The following is a 17,224-nucleotide window of genomic DNA, read 5'->3' as shown; positions in this document are numbered from 1 at the left end:
CAGACAGCTGCAGTTTATGATTAAATGATGCATTACTCAGTTTATAAACCGTTAACATTTCTGTGGTCTCTACAAGGTCCATATAAGCCAAATACAATGTACATGGGTTGGACATTTACTTTGCGGAAGTATAGCATTAGGGCAAAGACCAGATACATGTAGAACAAGAGCAATAAAAAAAAGACCTTAATAGACCTGGAGCAGTGGCTGATCTAGAGGAGGGGCCTGGGGGCCCGCCCCCCCCCCTTTTTAACACTGTCCCCCCTTATTCTAGGGTCTGGATAATCCCCCCTCCCCCCTTATCTGAAGGTCTGGATCTGCCACTGTGTAGGAGGACGGTGGAAGTAGAGAGGTGGCAGGCAGGATGGAAAGACTGAAATAGTGTGTGAGCTGTATCCAGAGACAGGAAGGAATGAAAGCAGAATAATGATGATGATGATGATGATGATGATGATGCCGAAGATAATGACAATGATAATTATGGTAAATTAATGATGATGGTGATGATGATGATGCAGCAATGATGATGACGATAATGGTATTGGTGATGACAATGGTGATGATGACGACAACGATGAAAATGACAAAACAAGGAAGATGATGATAAGGATGATGATGACGATGATGATGATGATGATGTTGCTGTTGATGACGATAATAAATATACCTGCACATAGTGATTCTACATCTACAAAACTAGACTTCAAATACATGTATTATTAACAAGTAATTGCATTATAACCTCTGAGCAGGGTCTTTTGTTTGAGTTTTACCCAAATGGCAAACCTTCCGATAACACAGGTAGGAGCCCGCAAACCAGAGGGGAGAAGACCATAACTTGCAGCTTTGCCACTTATGTGAAACCCAAATAAAATCCTGCTTGCAGGCTTAGTATACTGTTTAAACCTACTTGTAGACTGGAGCTGTGAGCTAATCCAGGGTATTGCTTAAACTCATGTTTTGAACAAAATGACTTTAAAAGCACAGAAGTCATGTTCCCAAACGCAAAATTTACAACTGGGTCACTTTCCCCTGCAGGTTACAAAAATCATTACACAATTATTACTTTTATATCATCATCAACTTTATTTGTCAGATGCCCCATTATACAGCTCTCATTTGTGTAGGATTCTTGTCAAATTTAAGAAAAGGTTACAAAAATCATTACACAATAATTAGTTTTATATCCTCATCAATTTTTACTTGTCAAATTCCCCAAGTAAAAGAGCTCAAGACGTATTGGGTGCAACCTCCCCCCTTCCTCCCCCTTTTCGGGAGCTACACTCCTAGTCCCTTTATGCAGCCCTCTGAAACAAAAGTTAAACAGAGGAGAAAAGTAGATTTAATTATGTCTACAATCTTGTTTGCTTGTGGGAGGAGCGGTGGCCTAATGGTTAGCACGCTTGACTCCGAGTTAAACGGCCTGAGTTCAAGCCCTTGCTGGGTCGCTGGGTGGTGTTCTTGGGTAAGACACTGTACTCTCATAGTGCCTCTCTTTACCCATGTGTATAAATGGGTACCGGCGAATTCAATGCTACATGTAGGGGGTAACCCTGCCGTGGACTAGCATCCCATCCAGAGGAGAGTAGTACATGTAATACTCCTAGTCGCTTAATGCTACAGAAAACTGGGATAAGCCCCGGCTGTATGGACCACTTGGCTTGGACAGAGACTTTTTACAATCATGTTTGCTATGTAATTTTTGAAAAGTGTGGCATGTGCGATATATTTGCTTGTCTGTGCTAGGATTATCCAAGATTGTAGCACAATTGCAATTAATTTAAATTCAAAGATGTCTGCTTACCATGACACTGTAGCATTGGTGTGTCTTTATTTCCTTTAGCAGCCTAAAATAAAGCAATGCTCAATCACTTCAGAAAGTTTAGACTTTAAATTATTCTAATTAACAAGAATATAGTCACAATGAATTAAGCAGGTGACTGATTGACTCTTTAACAATTTGCATTTCTTTACTGTTCTTGGTCTTTTGTATCTTCCACAATAATCTTACAGTATATCACATACAAATTGAAATATTCAATACTGATGATATACATGTAGTACCAAACTGTACTTTGTTTTAAATTTTCATCAAAACCATGAAGTGTTTGCTGTTGTTGTCTGATTTATTCTTTTTTTTTATTTTAGTTGCTTTTAACAGACCTTCCCCACACTCCAACAAACAGTGACCAGTGCTAAGTTGAGGTTGGAGTGGACAAAATACAAGTCAAATGTATGAAAAATAAATGTCCACCCCAACCTTGTTCTGCTGCTATTGTCCGTACGTACGGGCAATAGCACTTATTTTCAATGCTTTATTTTAGAACTATTATGAGCTACTTCTCACTGTATGCATACAGGTTGACTGGAGGGGAAGTGAGTCAAAACAGACATTGGGCAACAGAGCCTAATAAAACTCTCTTGATCAGGGGCTTCATGTGTTTGTTCTTGTTTTCAATTTTTCACAAGTAAATACTTTACAATATAGAGCGGTTTTCACTTGAGTGTCAAAAGTAATTTGCGTTTGCTTTAGTTTGGCATCACTACGCTTAGTGATTGGTTTAAAAATTTCGTGCCACCTTCTTAGCCAATCAGAAGTAAAACCAAAACCAATCGTGACTCGCTCACGCAAGTTTTTCCACGCTTCGTGCCTGCGACATGTATTTGCTTAGAGTTTTGATTGGTTCACTGGATTGTCTGCGTCCTTTGTGGTTGGCCAGACCTTACTTAGGTTTTGGTTTTACGACACTAAATAGGCCATTTCCGAGTTACCCTTTGCCTCTGCTTCATAACGAGTCTATGTGCGAAACCATTATTATGAAAATGAGTTTTACCTACAAGTCCATTTTTATGCAAATCAAACTCATTTTCATTTGAATGGTTTCACACTTAGACTCGTTAACAAACAGAGGCAAAGGGTAACTCGGAAATGGCCTATTGAAAACTGCTCTTACTATTATATTGAAGTACTCTCAGGAGGAAGAACATTGAAAAGAGGTTTAAGCATCTCACCTGTGGAAAGGACTTGTGAAGCGGCAACCATGAACTAAGTGCTAAGATGCCAGCTAAAGATTTCTCCATGGTAAGGGCTGTATACAGTGCAAGACCACCACCTTGTGAAAAACCACCTGGTAAGAACAGAAGAGAATAATTATGTTAACCATGCCGCTTGGGCCATCTGAAGTCCGAGGAAGGCAAGTCCAGGCAGCTTACTCTTCAGACAAGCTGCTCTTAAAGTTTGCTTGCCCAGGCTAGTTGGGTCTAATATACAAAATATATCAATTCCTTGGCCAATTTTAATAAAACGGTTATATTCCACTCCAGCTTGTTGGATATGAGATAGTTATAGCCAACTCAGCACTACGTGGCCTGGCCATCTACCATCTCATATCCAATGCGCGCTTATGGAATAATTGCTAAATAACCTTTAGTTCATGTATTATGATCACGTACCTAAAACAATTCGATCTGCTGGTATCCCATTTTTTATCTCTTCTTCAATTATTGACTTTACTGCAAAGGAACATTTTTAAAAAATGATTTTATTACTATAACAGTTATAATTAATACAGTTCTGTATTAGCCATTCAATTTTAACATTTTCCTTAGTTTTTGTGACTGGTCAAAAGAACACTACATGTTCACATACATGAACATTGTACACGTGTATCTCCAAATAACTGCCTACAAATACTTGTACAATAGTGGTATGCTCTTTAATTCATAATAAATAATATTGAGTACCAGAATTATTTTTTGCTACAAATGTACAATCATGTATTTACCTGCATACTTGCAACATTGGAACCCAGACAGAGATGCCTGGGTTTGAGCTCTTGCCCTGGGTTTTTGTTGGGTTGTGTTCTTGCGCAAGATAACATGGTGGATTTTCATGCATTAACAAGCATGAATTTGACTGGTTTTATGTGCAAAATATAGTATTTTAAATAGATCTAAAACATATGAAAAGTTCACACTGTACATTTCTATCTACAAATTAAAATACCCCACCCACCCCCCCCAAAAAGTTGAATGTGGCTCAACATTTTTCCACAGGCACAAAAAAAAAAACATATTAAAAACATTTTGTCAAAGAGCTTCTCACTATTAACAGCAGCATCTTTGATTCCTTTTTCATCCTCTCCACCAGTGAACGATAAGGATGCTATATCAAACCTGCAACAAGATGATAACAAATGTCACTGATAACAGCACCCAAAGTGAAATTTAATTACATGTAATCTGAACTAATGTTGGTAAGGTATTAAATTAACTGTTAGAGCGGTTTTCACTTGAGTGTCGAAAGTAATTCGTAATTGCTTTGGTTTTGCATTACTTCGCTTAGTGATTGGTTTTAAAATCTTGCGCCACTTTCTTAACCAATCAGAAGTGAAACCAAAACCAATCGTGACTCGCTCACATACGTTTTCCCGCGCTTCGCGTCGGCTACAAGTATTTACTTTGCGTTTTGATTGGTTTACTGGATTGTTTGTGTCTGTTTTGATTGGCCAGAATGATTGCTTTGGTTTTGGTTTTACGACACTCATTTGAAAACCGCTCTAGCTGTTGGGTGGGGTTGGGTGTGGTTGAACAGCACAGGGTAGGGATGGGTAGGGTAGGGTGGGGTGATAGGGTAGGCTGTACCATTGAATGTATAAAGACCACTTCCGAAAGAAGAAGGGATATACCGTATTTATTCGAATAAACGCCGCGGCATTTATTAAATTTTTCGTGATTCCAATGTCGCGTTTATTTTAGGGCAGCGTTTATACGAGGTGGCGTTTATTTAAAATTCAATTCATTTCTTGCAAATAATAGCATGATAACTGAACATTTGAAACTTCAAAAAACAGGAATATGTTGAAGTGCTCATCTCAAATCTTAAAACATTGTTACAATCAAGGAAAATAATTATTTCAGGCTTGCTCAAGCTTGATAATTGATGATTCGCTTATTGAGTCTATTATTTGAATAAACGCAGCATCATGATGCGGCGTTTATTTGAGGGTGGCGTTTATTAACATTTTTGCTCTAAAATGTGGCATTTATTCAAGGGCGGCGTTTAATCGAATTAATGTGGTATTTATGTACAATTGCAAGCATGTACAAGTGAATGGCCCAATGTGCCCACTGGCATGTACAGGATTGAGATAAGCACATGTGAAGTGAGCAGTTTCTGACATTAATAAAGTATCAAATAAGCTGCTGGGGTAGGGTGGGGTGAGGTTGGGTAGGGTGGTATAGGACAGGGTACACTGTAGGCAAGGGTATGCTAGCTTAGGTTAGGCTAAGCAATGCTGCCTGTGCCATGAGGAGTCATTACGCTCATAATAAATTAAGAAATCTTTTGTTACAGCCAAACTACATTTAGACTTTAATAACAAATACAAAAGTTCCAAAGTTACTGTGTGGCACTAAAAAATAAAAGTGTAATAAAATTGGTTATGTAATAATTAAGTGCCTATAAAAAGATTTTTTTTAAAAAAACCCAGACGTTTCGGGCAATAGCCCTTCTTCGGTGCTAAACGTCGCCAAAGAAAATGCGACTAACTAGCCGCGCATTTGAAAATTTAAAAATAATGTTCAAAAACCAGCACGTGCAGTTAAAATGAATGAGAAGTTAATGTTCATCCCGCGTGGTCGCAAGGTGCCCAGTGTGAAGATCATTCTCATCTCCTGTCGCTTCCGGTTGATGTTGTTGCCGGTGCAAAAATCTGATTCCACGTAATTGGACGTTGGAGATAGAATGACGGTCTTTGCTGAAGTGCTCTGCCATAGGAAAACTGGGTACCCTCTGGGTATCTTTTTTCAATTGGCACTTTATTACATAACCAATTTTATTACTTTTTTACCTTTAGACTTACCATGTAGGCATTCTGAAACCACCATTTAATGTCACTGGATTAACAGGTCTGCAAAACAATGACAAGAGAAATAGGCATAAATTAACAATACATAAATGTGGACTGCATAGGAATGAGTCTTAGGCTATGTTTACCAGTTTCAAACGGTTTCAAATGTGAATGGAGCCATTCAGGAACCAGTACAAATGGATCACAACAGATCCAAAACTGGACCTGCAAACTAGACCTGCTGGTTTTCAGGTCCAGTTTTAAGCTGTGTTCACATTTAACCCGAAACATGTTTAGAAAAAAACCCCCAAAATGCTTGTTTTTGCATTGTTCACATTAGGTGTCTGTTTCAAACACGTTTCATGCCTGGTGTGTAATTTATGCGGTTTCACAGTTCCTGCATAAATCTTTACACTTTATTTAACCGTAAAATATAGCTCGAAATTAAAATAAAGTTTCCATTAATCTTTGTCTTTCTGTCTATTTTCAAGCCCTTTGATGAAGCAGGGCTTTCAAGCATTTAGCAAGAAGACAGTATTGTCAGAATTTGCGCTATCAATCGGTAACAGAAGATTATTATTTTGTGAAGTTTGTTCTTTGCATTGCAATGCTGCACTTGATATCCTGCCACATATTCTGCTTTCTATCCATCACCGATAATAAACCAATTTCTATCATATTGCATCGCTTTATTAAGCCCATATTTTAAACAAATATTTGGTCAAATAGAAAGCCCAAATTTGAAGCTTTTGGGCACTCGCCTCCTCACCCCATGTCCGCCATTTTTAACTTGTTTAGACTAATCATGATTGAAACTACCTCATAAGGTAGTTTCAATCATGATTGGTCGGACTAATCATGTTTCGATCAGGATTCGCGCAATGTACTGCCTGATGTGAACACTTTTCACAACGAAACATGTTTCATTTGTGATGAGACTAACCATATGATAAGTGGTGACTTGGGTTAAAGTGAAAATAAGTGGAGAAGTGGTCGCAAGTCAAATACTCGGAAAAAAGATTTTCGGAGTTCCCCAACAGGAGTCAAACCCATGACCTTCCAGAATACCGGTTGGACGCTCTAACCACTGAGCTATGGGGGACTCATGGTGAGGGACATGTGTCACACATAAGAACCCAGTAAATGACCTCGCTCACCATAAGTCCCCCATAGCTTAGTGGTTAGAGCGTCCAACCAGTATTCTGGAAGGTCACGGGTTCGACTCCTGTTGGGGAACTCGGAAAATCTTTTTTCCGAGTATTTGACTTGCGAGACTAATCATGTTTCGGCTTAATGTGAATGTAGCTTTAGACCATACCGGACTGGTTCAAGAAAGATCCCAGGTGTTTCCATATGGGACCGAGGTGGCCTCCCGTAAGCCTGGTGGTTTCCGGGAGGTCTCGGATTGTACTGTTTATTTTAAAGTACTGAACTGACAAGAATGTAACAAGACTGACAGACAGTAGTTACCTGACTGTGAAGTGTGTGGTTACAGCTACATGTAACAAAAAGTTCAAGAAACATGCATGGTTAAAAAATTTTACTTACGCATTAGGACAAATGCATTTCACATGGGGCATCTTTATTGACTCAAAATTAGCACTCCAGCCATGTCTAACAGGGAAACAATATAGTTCCAAAATAAGTATTAATTTCCTTGAAGCAGAATTCTACTGGTCATCATTCATTTTAGAAATGACTATTAATAATGTAGTACTTACTACATGTCAGGTGAATTATGCAAGGCAGATAATTAATAACTTAACACATCAGCATATGATTGGTTATCACATGCTTAAGTTAAAATCAATGTTCATTATTATAAAAACACACTGTAAATGGAGATAATCACGAATAATTCTTACCCAGTGTCTCCAAGACCATGAAGAAATATCAACTAGAATATAAAAAAGATAATACAATGAGCACCTTCTTATTTTTAAATAGGTTTGCTTATCAGATATTCAGTACTGTTAATAAGCACTGACCGCTGATGAAAAGCATTGGCTTCTTCAATCTGCTTACAGAGAAGTTGGCTACTTTTTTTCTTTAAAAGGTTTAAAAAAATATGCATTAAAGGTTCAAAAACTTCAATCCTGGCACATGTAATGTTGTTAGACAGTACTAGGACAGATAAACTCATCATTAATTATAAATGAACTTGGGTACTACACTGTAGTGCCTTACAGGTTGGCAAGCAGAAATTAAGCAGCTGCCAACAGGTACTGTCACACAGACTGTAGATGACTTCAATAAACAATACTTTCCTAACCCTATATACAAACTGTACTGAACTTTACCCACATACCATGAGGCAGGGCTGTGCTCTAAGGGTGCCCAGATGCCACAGGTGATTAACTTTTGTCTTTGGGCGACCAGATAATCTTATTTCTTTCATATATTTAGCTTTATACTGGGCACCCTGGATCTCATAGTTTGGAACCTTTGGGCTCCTTGTAATTTTTCTTAGAGCACAGCCTTGTAAGGGTGAGATGGATGCTAGACAGTACTACATGTATGGCAGATTTTGCAAAAAAAATATGGCTTTTGATGAGCCAAATAACTGTGTTAGGTTCACAAGGTATTATGGTCAGGGATCAAGAAACGTTTTTGCTATCTGGCCTATTGGCTAGTGACAGTTTTCTACTAGCCAGAATTCTCAAGCAACCTTAAGTTTAGGCAGAGCCACTTTGCCGTCTTCACTGGCTCTTTTACCACTATTTAATTTTAGGTTACTTTTTGGTTATTTCAGCTTGTCAACAGTCTTTCAGTTTGATAATTTTATACGTGATGACAGTGTACTTGTGAGTTCTGTTACTCAGAAGCGATTTCGATGTATGGTTTCCTTTCAATCAAATTCCTTAAATTTTAACTAGCCATTTTGGCAAGTGAAAGCCCAGAACCCACTAGCCAAAACTGCATTTCTACTAGCCTTTGGCTAGTTGGCTACCGTTGGTCTTGAGCCCTGATGGTAAAATGCACAGCCACCATCTTTTTCTTTACAATGGACAATGATCCATGTTGACATGTATGCAGTAAGCAAAATTTGCAGGTTTTCAAGAAAATTAAATAAGGTTCACCAGATATGCAAATGGATGCAGTATTTAATTTTTTAACATGACAGACATTTACAAGTCTGAAAAACACGTACAAGTAAATTTTGTGTACATACAAAGCCCAAGGTCCGGTGTTTGGCTGGTATGCTTAAAAATAGGATCACTGCCTTAGTTCCCACACACAATAATACAGTCACTGTAATATTACCATGTACATGACAGATGTACATGTGTAGGTCTCTTTTTTGATTTGCTTGCAGGCAATCCAATTTCCACAACCTTTCAGGGTTTCAATTGGTCTGATGGGATACTTCAATTAATCTCCAAACAAAATTTATGACATTTTCCTTAAGGTTTTGTTAGAATTTAGAGGATATTTGCAGAAATTAATTCTCACAATAAGGCCAAAAATTACTTTAAAACAATAAAAAAATAGGTGAGAAACGTTAAGAATAAATTTTCACAGGTCTTAAACGTCGCAATTTTTTTGAAAATCGTGAAAATGAAGTCCGCAAAAATAAGTAACAAATGAAGTAAAATTAGTTGACAAGTCAGGTCCATCAAGTGATCTGAGCTTACAGCTGTTTCATACTGCAAAGATAAGAAACTCCCCAACATTTATAGCTACATGTATTAATAACAATTTACCGGTGCACTTTCTCTGGTGTAGCTGGGAGCTACATTTGCATGTAAGTAAGATCAATGGGAAGTGAGTGCTTGTATAATTGATAATAAAACTTGTTGACGCTTATTCAAAATCCTTTAAAACGTTCTTAAGTCAAAGTGAGATATAATGGTTCCGCACACCTGGCGAAATGAGGGAGATAAGCCTTAGATTTAATTTAATTTAATTTTTTTTTTGTCAACAAACATGTACTTCTTTGTATTTGTCTGTTTTTGGCTTCAAACTTTATTCATACTTTATTTAAAATATATTGATCTTTCTAAGTTTCCTGTATACAATTTGTAGCGTACATAAGCATAACAGAAGACTCAGGAAGACTTGATCAGTAGATAAGCGCCGGGCTATATGAAGTAAGTCTTATATTTCGTCACTTTTGATACAATGCATGTACTTATAAACATTTTCTTCACTACAAATCTCACAAAAGGCAACGCTTGTAAACGCCTTTGCAGAAGATGTTGGGAGGAAATAAAAACAGACCCACAAAACTGTTCGAAAGTTGAAGTAATTAGCTCCTAAACTCAAATGAATGCATTAATTTTGCACATCAACGAGCTAGAGATTCTTAGAATATGATTTTACCAAAACAAAACTCACCGATGCCGTATGTTTGGCTGTTGCTTGCACAACTACAGATGGTAACACCGACATATTCTTGCCCCCAACACAAGACAAAAGAAGGAAGCCGTACAGTAGAAGAAACAAGTGAAAAATGCTAAATCTGAATATAAACATCCGCCGAAAACCACAACATGTGTTGAAAGTTAAGACGAAAACACGGCTGCGCCGAGTTCAACTCGTTTTTGACGCGACTTACGCATAATTAGATAAACAAAACCGCTAACTCGATTGCCTGTAGTTTCAGAAACCAAGATGGCTTCTTCGAGTGCAGGAAAACAGCAGAATTGGAAAAGTCGAAAACGAAAAAGAAACAGCGATATTCCAGGTTTTGCACCAACTAAGGCCTCCACACCACTGCAGCCATCTCTCAACTCCACTGCAGTCATTTCTCAAGCTCCGAGAGCGATTAACGCAGAGCAGTTTGCCTCGGCTCGTGCTGTGGAGATAAAGAACATGGTGGCTGCAATCGAAGAAGCTGGTAGTTTAAAAGGAAAGCGAGTGTTTCAAACACTTCCAAGGCACATGAGGAGAAGAGCAATGAGCCACAATGTCAAAAGAATGCCCGTTCGTCTCCGTCAGCGTGCTTCATTCGAGGTATGAATAAAAAGATTTCTGTACTAGGAAAACTAGTGAAAACACGTGGTGTCAAGGAAATGCAATGATGCAATGGTCTAAGAGTCGTCTACTAAGCTTATACTTTTGGTAAGGAGATAAGATTGAACCTGCCGTGATTTAACACCACAAAAAAACATTTGATAAAATAATTAAATTTCCCAAAATGCTTCCACTTTTTCAGACCCCATCTCTCCTCTCACTGCACCCCCAAAAAAGTACAAATAAACTTTGTGACCCCAAAATTGCCAATTCTATACCCTGAAAAAAAATTTTTGTATCCCCTATCACTTTAATTTTTTTGGACTTTATACTATCTTGTGGTCCCTCCCCTACTCCCTACTCCCCACCCCCTCCCCCATATGTGGGCTTCATAATTTTCATGCTCCTTCCAGGGAATGTAAGATACAGATGTACACAGGCACTTCCACTGAAGGTGGCAGACAGGTCTCACTTTGTTTGTTTGCACTTACTTTTGCATGTTCACGCTTGGAGCAGTTTCATAGATATAGATAAGCACAAGCCAAATGCTAAAGACAAACAAACAAATGGAAACGTTTCCCTTCCCTGTGCTTACATGTTTATGTGCATTTGCACTGCCTTAAGCTAGCACATCTTTTTGGCTGTGTTTGTGCATACTCTTACTTGCATTTGCATTTAGACCTGGTTTACATGTGCGATGCAAGCGCAAACACATATGCAAACACAAGGAAAAACGTGTGAACTAGCCCAATGCAAACACAAATGCAAGCGCAAGGAATGGAGAGTTGTCCATTTTTTGCACCTGGCTTGCGCTTTCATTTGCATTTGAGTTGCAGTAGTTCACACATGTGTTTTCTAGCATTTGCATTTGCATTTGTGTCCCACATGTAAACCATTTTAAATGCAAATACAAGCGCAAACGCAAGCAAGTGAAGCGTGACATGTCTGCCATCTTGGAAAAAGACTTCAACTGTGCCTACGTATCTTATGTTCCTTTCGTTTGCGTTCTATGTGTGAATGCCTTTGGATACGCATTTGCGTTTGTGTCGCATCTGTCATTAAACCAGGCTTGAGTGTTTGCATTGCACATGTAAAGTTAACCAGGCATGCATGTGTGTCAGTTGTTGCTGGAACGCATGGATATATATTTGATTTTAATCATCATATACATAGTTAGATCTGTGTAAAATTTTCTAGTAAATGCATGTAGATTGTCTTCTCCTTTAGATGCATAACACAGCTAACAAACCTGAAACACCTAAGAAGAAAAGTAGGCATCATCGCCGTCAACCCAAAAACTTGCTTGAGGAGTACACTCGTCGACAACGTAAACATGTCTGGCTTGAGACGCACATCTGGCATGCAAAAAGAATGAAGATGATTGATGCATGGGGCTACAGGCTGGCAGATCACCCAAACGATAAAGGCTTTAGAGCAGCTTATAGGGCTGCAAAGAATAACTGCATCCTACAGGTATTCACTAAAAACGTAGCTTGAGGTGCTTTTGCACTTGAGGCCTTATTTCCGCAAATTGTGCTACTTGCTTGCCAGTATTAAAATAAGAAGCCAATAATAAAAGTGACTTTTAATTTTATAGTTTTAATGTTTCATTTGAAAAGAGGGCAGGAACAAGTCAATGTCACTGATATACTTTTTGTACATTGTGTATCTTGACCTTTTGAGTTGTATGCATCTTGGTTGTTTTTTTGTTTGTTTGTTGTTTAACTGTGTTGTTTAATTGTGTTGATTATCATGTCCTGAAGGAACCCTGAAGAGATTAAAAGTTCTAGACAATGTCAGTGTAACGTTTTACGCTCCAAACTGTTGAAAACAAAAAATCTAGAAAAAAATGTTTAATTGTGGTGCAAACTCTGAAATTCGATCCTCAGCCAACGGTTTATCCTTAAAGCTGCTGTCAATCATCTTAGCAGACCTCTTGGGAAACAGAAGTTCACTTCAACCGGGTCAAAAGACATGTCTGTCAGTTGTGATTGGAAGATTTCGATCCATTTTGTTTATTTCTGTTTTTCATGGTTTGTTGGCTGTCACCATAATAAGTATGATTGACGGCAGCAAAAGATGCAATCGTTAGTTGGATTTAGAATTTCAGAGTTTGCGTATCACTGAACGCCACAATAATATTTACAATGCTGTTTTTGGTAGGACATGTCTTATTATGGCTGTATTGAAGTTACTGGTGTTCAGAGTCAGATCATTCAAGCCATTCGTCACTTGACAAGTCAAGAAACAGGTTTGTATATGATAGACTGACTGTTAAATAAATATATTGCTTTATTTAAAGAATAAGCCACATCATCATCTTCACTATAGCTGGTTTTCATGTGGGTCCTGTCGAATTGGAATTTGGAAATGTTGGTTTTTCAGGAGGGAGAAAAACAGAGACCAGAGAAAAAACCCTTGGAGAAAGGACGGGAACCAACAACAAACTTTTTGTCTGCCCAATGCAGACTACAGACTAAGAGAATGTATCATCAGATGTTACTACCGGGATTTCTGGCAGATTACCCGTGGTAATGGTATTACCATTATTAAAAGCTACAGGGTAACCGTAAAGAGGCTAACTGAAGAGCTATTCAGACAGGCAAACTGGAGTGAATAGTAAGCTAACTGGTGTGCATATAAGTAGTAAATGTAGGCTAAAAGGAGTGAAAAGTCTGTAGTCTGCATTTTGCATTCTGGATTCTGCAGTCTGCAAATGTCAGAAACTGCAATAAACTCAACCCACATTTGGCACCGGGCCTGCCTGAAGCAAACCCAGGCTACAATGGTGGCTACAGGCTACATGCACATACAATGCTAGCATTCTCACCACTGCATCATCCCTGCTCCCCTTGACTGTTTCACTGAACTGACATTAAAAAATAACTTACATTGTAACCAGAAAGAGGAATCAATGCTTTGAAACTTTTTTTTTCAGATGCATACAATGTACACATACAACATTACTATAATTTACTTGTCAACTTACAAGTTGTAAATGTTTTAATTTGTTTTTCAGGGTTAACCATTGCTGCCAAACACTATTTGAATGGCACTCGTGAAGGGAATGTAATGTTATACAAGTTTGACCAATTTCCTTGTGGTGCAATCAGCCCTGTGTCTTTTCTCTGGAGGCAAATGGTAACAACAGAAACCACGAACGCCAGTGAAAATGTACAACATACAGACAAGCATCAAATGGAACAGCAAAATGTTGAGAATGATGGCATAACTCAGGACCAAACTTTGCTCAAAGCAAGCCATAAGATTCGTGAAAAAGAGGAAATTTCTCAATTGTGGATCTGGTCTCATCCTGCAAGTTTTGATTCAGTCTTTGATGCAATAACAGAAGCTTGTAACTCTGTAGGGAGGACCTTGGTCAAAAAAGACAGCAAATTTCCTGATGCTGTAGACAAGGATTCTATTGTTGTCCAGGAACAACCTGATCAAGGAACTCAAAGTATTCCATTGGTTAATGGTACTAATTATTCAGAGTTAAAGGTGGCCTCGCGTCAATATGATTTACTTCGATTACGTCTTACAGGGCCGCAATCACATGCTCTACTTACAAACACTCTAAAACTATCTACTGATTTAAAACACAAAGAGAGTGAAAGCAAAAGCGACACAAATGCTTTGCTCAAAGAATCAACAACTTTTTTCAATGACAAGCGCATCAACAACAGTTCGGCAAAATGGTGGCAAAAGTCACTGGACAACCCAAAGGATTTTCTGGCACAAGCTGCAATATGGGACAAATTAAAGAAGGCCAGCTCGCCAGCAGTCCTCCCCCCTGGGTGTGTCATTGGTCTCACTGTTCTTGATCCACGCCTATACCTTCCTGGAAAGAAAAAGAGCATCACTAGCACTACTGAAGACATCAGTTCTGGTAATTATGTAAAAAATATGTCAACGTCCCATTAACCTGTGGATAAACCTAATGCAACCTTTTATGAAAGTTTGGGGGAATGTAAAAGTTTTTTCTGAATCTAAACAAGATAAAAGTTAACAGGAAGAATTACAATTTTTCCAATCTCGCTTGAGTGTCCATGCGTCAGGTTCTTTTGTGATTTTTTTTAACAAATGTAACATGTAAAATTCATCACCATGTTGAAAGGTAAATCTTGATCTGTGACTGCCATCAGTGACAGATAAGACTCTGTACGTGTATATGTCATTAAACCTATTAGCAAATTTTGAAGATTCTGTAGTGTTATGTTCATTGGCTCATAACTTGGCGTTTCAGTTTAACTTCATTCCTCTTAATTCAACATCTAGCTCTCAGTTTGTGGTAAACAATGAAAATATGTCGCACAAATAAAACAGAAATAAACTGTAAACAAAGACGAGCCTGCATGCAGGTACCTTAGATGTTATTACAAGGCAAACGTTTTCCCATCTTATTTACATGACATTCTTTGCTACACAGATGAATCAGACTTGTGTGACGAAACCGTTCCTCCATCAAATGACATAATGAACAGTACAGATAAAGCCACGAGCAAAGCTGAAAAGGAGAAGCCATCTTTTGAGCATGTAATATCCCACTGGCCATCTGATGTGGCAGGTTCGCATATCTGGGATCAATCTGTCCGTCGTGAAGTGAAAGAGACAAAAGTGTCCGAGCAGGAGTTGAACAGAAGGAGGTCTGAACTCCTAGTGCCAGGCTCCCAGCTGGATTTAAATCCCGATGAGATTTCGCATATTCCTGTGCTTCTTATACAGCAAGCAGGGTGTTCAGGTTAGTTGCCTTACAACCAAAGTTTGGATTTCAGACAGTTATAAAGGTGCTGTTGTTGCAGGAACATGCCACAGGGGCAAAACTGCAAGATTATTGTAATCACTCTACTCTCATAGTGCCACTCTTTACCCGGGTGTATAAATGGGTACCCTCAAATTTAATGCTGGGGGTAACCCTGCGATGGACTAGTATCCCATCCAGGGGGGAATAGAAATAATCCTAGCTGCTTCATGCTACGGCAACTGTGGTTAGCTCCGGCCTGCTGGGCCACTAGGTTCGTATGCAGACTTTTATAAATAAAGAGTTTACTCACTTATCGCTGCAGCATGCTCTTCCGTGTGCCAGCACCATAAAAAGATAGAAACACTATTTGTAACACCTTTCCTTTCCCTGTTTTCCTTCATGTTCTAGGTGCCAGTAGAAATACTGGTGTAGGTGCTGGATACGGCAGTGGCTGGGACATTATTCTTCCCAGTGGATGGGCCATGGCATTTTGGATAGCCTTTGTCTACCGAGGTGCAAGAACAGGGGCACTCCAAGAGAGTCAAACGTTAGCCCTTGAACAAGGAGTGCTGTTCTTTCCGAATGACTTCCCAGACACCCCTGCAGGAGAGGCGCACAATAAGAAATTGAAAGAGGATGGCGAGGCAAAGTACAAGCGATACCCACCGGCAAAAAGACCTAATTATGACAAATTAGGTGCAAGATCCCCATTTAGTCCTCCATGGAGAGAACTCGTTAAAGACTGGAGCACTTGCGAGGCAGCTTCCAGCCATTCAGCGATGGAGATCGCAACGAGATTACTGGTGATTTAACTAAAGGTAGTGCTGTTGCAAGCGAGTCGCCTCAGATGGACACCTCAGTTGTCCAGCCTCTTTACGTGTTGCGGTCACGCTCCAAACTATCTGCCTTGCGGAACTATGTTTTGCGTGACAAAAAGCCACGTAAGAGAGGCTCCGAACATTACGTGACGATGAGTAAGACACCTCCACAAATGGAAGATTTGAATTCTGTCACGAAAGATGATCTCAATTCTCTGGTATGCGTTCTAATACGTATGGTCAATCGAAACGTCCCTGTACCCAACTCAGCCTTGGCGATTCCTTCAAAAGAGGACACATCAAAACTCACGAAATGCAAGGACGCCTCTGGACCCGTAGAACCTCTGCACAAAGGTCCGCAGGCTCAGACTACCAACAAGTCTTTAAGAAACTCTTGCACTAGAGAAATTGTGGGCTTTGTTTCGTCAGGACATTTTTCTCTTGCCCGTGGTTGTGGGTTTGGAGTAGGCTTTTGTGCCGTACCTGGTCTTGTGAAATTGCTTTCTTCTACGAGTAGCACTGGAGAGGTTGTGGTGTTGGTCCGGGGTCCCTCCACGCAGCAGTATAGATTTGCTTATTTGAGCATTTTGTAGTCTTAGTTCTTTCAGTGGCGCTAACTGTACAGTTGTTTCTTCTTTCATGAAAGTTAAGCTCGCTTGGATGCAATAGGAAGATGTTTCAAAAGCTTGTCAACCTGCTCGAAACATTTGACATTTCTATCAGTTCCAGTGTCCATAACTGGTTGGTTATCTGGTTCTTCTTCTGCTTAAGTGTTAACATGTTTACCCAGACCTTATTATTATTACAGTACATGTGAAGACCCTAACTTCGTATATTAAAGCGTCTTTTCTGTC

At 39.1% G+C, this 17,224-nt stretch overlaps 2 protein-coding genes across 2 annotated transcripts in view; one reads left to right on the top strand and one right to left on the bottom strand.

Moving 5' to 3' along the window:
- The window catches only part of LOC144645199 (acyl-protein thioesterase 1-like), a 12,794-nt gene extending 2,396 nt beyond the window's left edge, over positions 1–10,398 (bottom strand). The window contains exons 1-9 of the mRNA XM_078504690.1: positions 10,191–10,398; positions 7,718–7,749; positions 7,401–7,466; positions 5,865–5,912; positions 4,106–4,176; positions 3,454–3,513; positions 3,013–3,128; positions 1,805–1,847; positions 911–1,032 (exon numbers count right to left, since the gene is read on the bottom strand). Coding sequence (XP_078360816.1) covers positions 911–1,032; positions 1,805–1,847; positions 3,013–3,128; positions 3,454–3,513; positions 4,106–4,176; positions 5,865–5,912; positions 7,401–7,466; positions 7,718–7,749; positions 10,191–10,328 — 696 coding nt within the window. The 5' untranslated portion in view covers positions 10,329–10,398. The remainder of the gene's footprint in view (positions 1–910; positions 1,033–1,804; positions 1,848–3,012; positions 3,129–3,453; positions 3,514–4,105; positions 4,177–5,864; positions 5,913–7,400; positions 7,467–7,717; positions 7,750–10,190) is intronic.
- On the top strand, positions 10,346–17,224 carry LOC144645100 (ribonucleases P/MRP protein subunit POP1-like). The gene is given in 7 exon segments (XM_078504573.1): positions 10,346–10,808; positions 12,036–12,281; positions 12,972–13,059; positions 13,828–14,697; positions 15,238–15,549; positions 15,961–16,337; positions 16,340–17,224. Coding segments are annotated over 7 exon segments (2,859 nt in total). The 5' UTR covers positions 10,346–10,466; the 3' UTR covers positions 16,964–17,224.

This window comes from Oculina patagonica, chromosome 3 (assembly GCF_052425735.1).
Source record: "Oculina patagonica isolate OP01 chromosome 3, crgOcupat, whole genome shotgun sequence".
NCBI classification, from domain to species: Eukaryota; Metazoa; Cnidaria; class Anthozoa; order Scleractinia; family Oculinidae; genus Oculina; species Oculina patagonica.
This window is presented reverse-complemented; position numbering and strand designations above follow the sequence as displayed.